Here is a 2167-nt window from a genome sequence, read left to right on the forward strand (position 1 = left end):
CAGGCACCCCTGGGCGCCGGTGCCTCCGCGCTCACCGGCTCTGCGCGGCCCTCAGAGCAAGTAGCAGACAGTTGACGGCCTTCCTGCCTCATCCTGAAGGATGCAGCGGGTTCCTTGTCGGAGTACAGCCCCCCACCACCACCTTGTCAGAGTGCCCCCCCAGTACGCACAGCCAGAAAGCCCCTGTGCGTGTTGCGCCAGGGAATCTCACTCCAGGAGGGACTGATCCTGTTGCCAGCTCGAGCTGCCAACTAGCTTTAAGGACTGATGGGCATTCCTAATTGGGGGTTATCAGTGGCTGGGGGGGGGAAAAAAGCTGGGGGGTGACTTCAAGTGGCACTTCTGCTTAAGGCTTGTGTTGGTTGTGTTTTGTTAAAGTTGGAAAATCCCCTAAATTAACTGCTAGCCTTTAATTTGTTCTTTCAAATAGGGATTTCAGCCCCAGTGGTCTACTTCGTGGATTATGTCACCAACTCCATATATCTTGAAGATATTGTAGGCTCGATTACTGTTCAAGATCATATTAATTCTGTACAGCAGAGTGAGAATGATACCAGTAGTCTCCTTACCTTAGCAGAGAAGATGGGTGAGGTGTTAGCAAGAATGCACGATGAAGATCTTATACATGGGGATCTTACAACTTCCAATATACTCCTGCGGCCACCCGTGGAGAAGCTGGACTTGGTGCTGATAGACTTTGGACTCAGTTTTATTTCAGGACTTCCAGAGGATAAAGGAGTTGATTTGTACGTGTTGGAGAAAGCCTTCCTTAGCACTCATCCAGATACTGAAACTTTATTTCAAGCTCTGCTAAAGAGCTATGCAGCTACATCAAAGAAATCTGGCCCTGTAATCAAGAAGCTGGATGAAGTACGACTAAGGGGAAGGAAAAGATCCATGGTTGGGTAGAAGAGAGTGGGTGTAGGGATGGAGAAGTGTTACTACATAGGTTCTGTGGATATAGTTATTTATATTTCCAGCTGGTTTTATTTCAGAGATCACTATTTTGATAATTGGGTCTTTAAATAAATAAATTTGAGTGTGTTTGAGTGTCAGAAAGTAACCAAAGTAGGTGTGAGATGGGAGCACAGACAAGAGAGAAACAACTAAAGGCCACTTCTTTCCAAAATGTTAAGTATTTATTCTAAAAAGTAGTTCACAGTCATTCCACTTGCCCTTTTTTCCATGAGGTTAGAATCAGAGTCGTCTTCCCCAGCCTGTGGACCATGGATCTGTGGGAGGTGAGAGGGATCTGGGGATATCAGAGCATCTACAAGAGGTGTCTGAGAAAAGCAAATGTGCTACTTTTGTCAGCAAACTTTACAACAAAAATTTTAAATCCATTATAAATGGCTCCACACATCTGAAAATTTTTAGGGGGAGGGTATTCCAGGACACGTGTGATGCTGAAATACAGCGCTAAGGACAAGACAGGTTCATTTTCTTCCAGTCATAATTTTTGGCTTTTTTAACTTTCAGTCAATGACATTTCCTTAAGCAAATACAAAAATTGTTAATCAGGAACAGTTTTCTGCTGAGAAGCTTCCACTCTAAGCAAGAAGTCTGCTGTAAATGTCCACTTTTCAGCTTTGTAAGAGGACCGTTCGTATTGCAATAGCCTGCCTGGGTAGGCAGTTGGCAGAGATATGCCAAAACACTGGGGTTTGGTAACATTTTTTCTGTATTTCTAAATTTTCTGGATTTCAGTATCTAATAGTGTGGATGTAAGATGGCCCAGAGGAAAAACTTGGAAACCTCACAGCAGTTAGAAGATAATTGCTCCTCTGCGTTACAAGCAGGTTGGGATGTGAGTTACGTGCTGTCTTGAGTGCATGAGCTCCATTGTTTACTTCAGCTCATGCTTTAACAGAAACGGTGAACTTCTTTCCGAGGGGTTTGTGACCTCTGTCCCTCTGCCCTGTCCTTCAGGGAGGATCCTCCACCTGAAAATGCTTGTGCAAAAGAGGGTGCAAGCCCTGCAGAAGCCTCCTCCTGCAGCACAGTGTTCCTCTCCTCTCCACAGCCACGGGTGCCCCTTCAGACGGCTCCTTTCACCCAGAAGGGAAAAAGCAGCTGTGAAAAGCAGGAGGGGACGGGGCAGGCGGGAGCGCTGTGCTGGGTTCTGGGCGCTGCGGGGGGAAGAGGAGCGCGGCCCCACTCCGGGGTT

At 46.6% G+C, this 2167-nt stretch overlaps 1 protein-coding gene across 1 annotated transcript; it reads left to right on the forward strand.

Moving 5' to 3' along the window:
• Positions 1–430: 430 nt before the first annotated feature.
• TP53RK (TP53 regulating kinase) lies at positions 431–909 on the forward strand (the record flags this gene model as incomplete). Its single annotated transcript, XM_010018399.1, has 1 exon — positions 431–909. A coding segment is annotated over one exon (479 nt), but the record flags the coding sequence as incomplete, so codon positions are not given.
• Between the last annotated feature and the right edge of the window lie 1258 nt (positions 910–2167).

Source organism: Nestor notabilis, unplaced genomic scaffold, assembly GCF_000696875.1.
Source record: "Nestor notabilis isolate BGI_N333 unplaced genomic scaffold, ASM69687v1 scaffold32487, whole genome shotgun sequence".
Lineage (NCBI taxonomy): Eukaryota > Metazoa > Chordata > Aves > Psittaciformes > Psittacidae > Nestor > Nestor notabilis.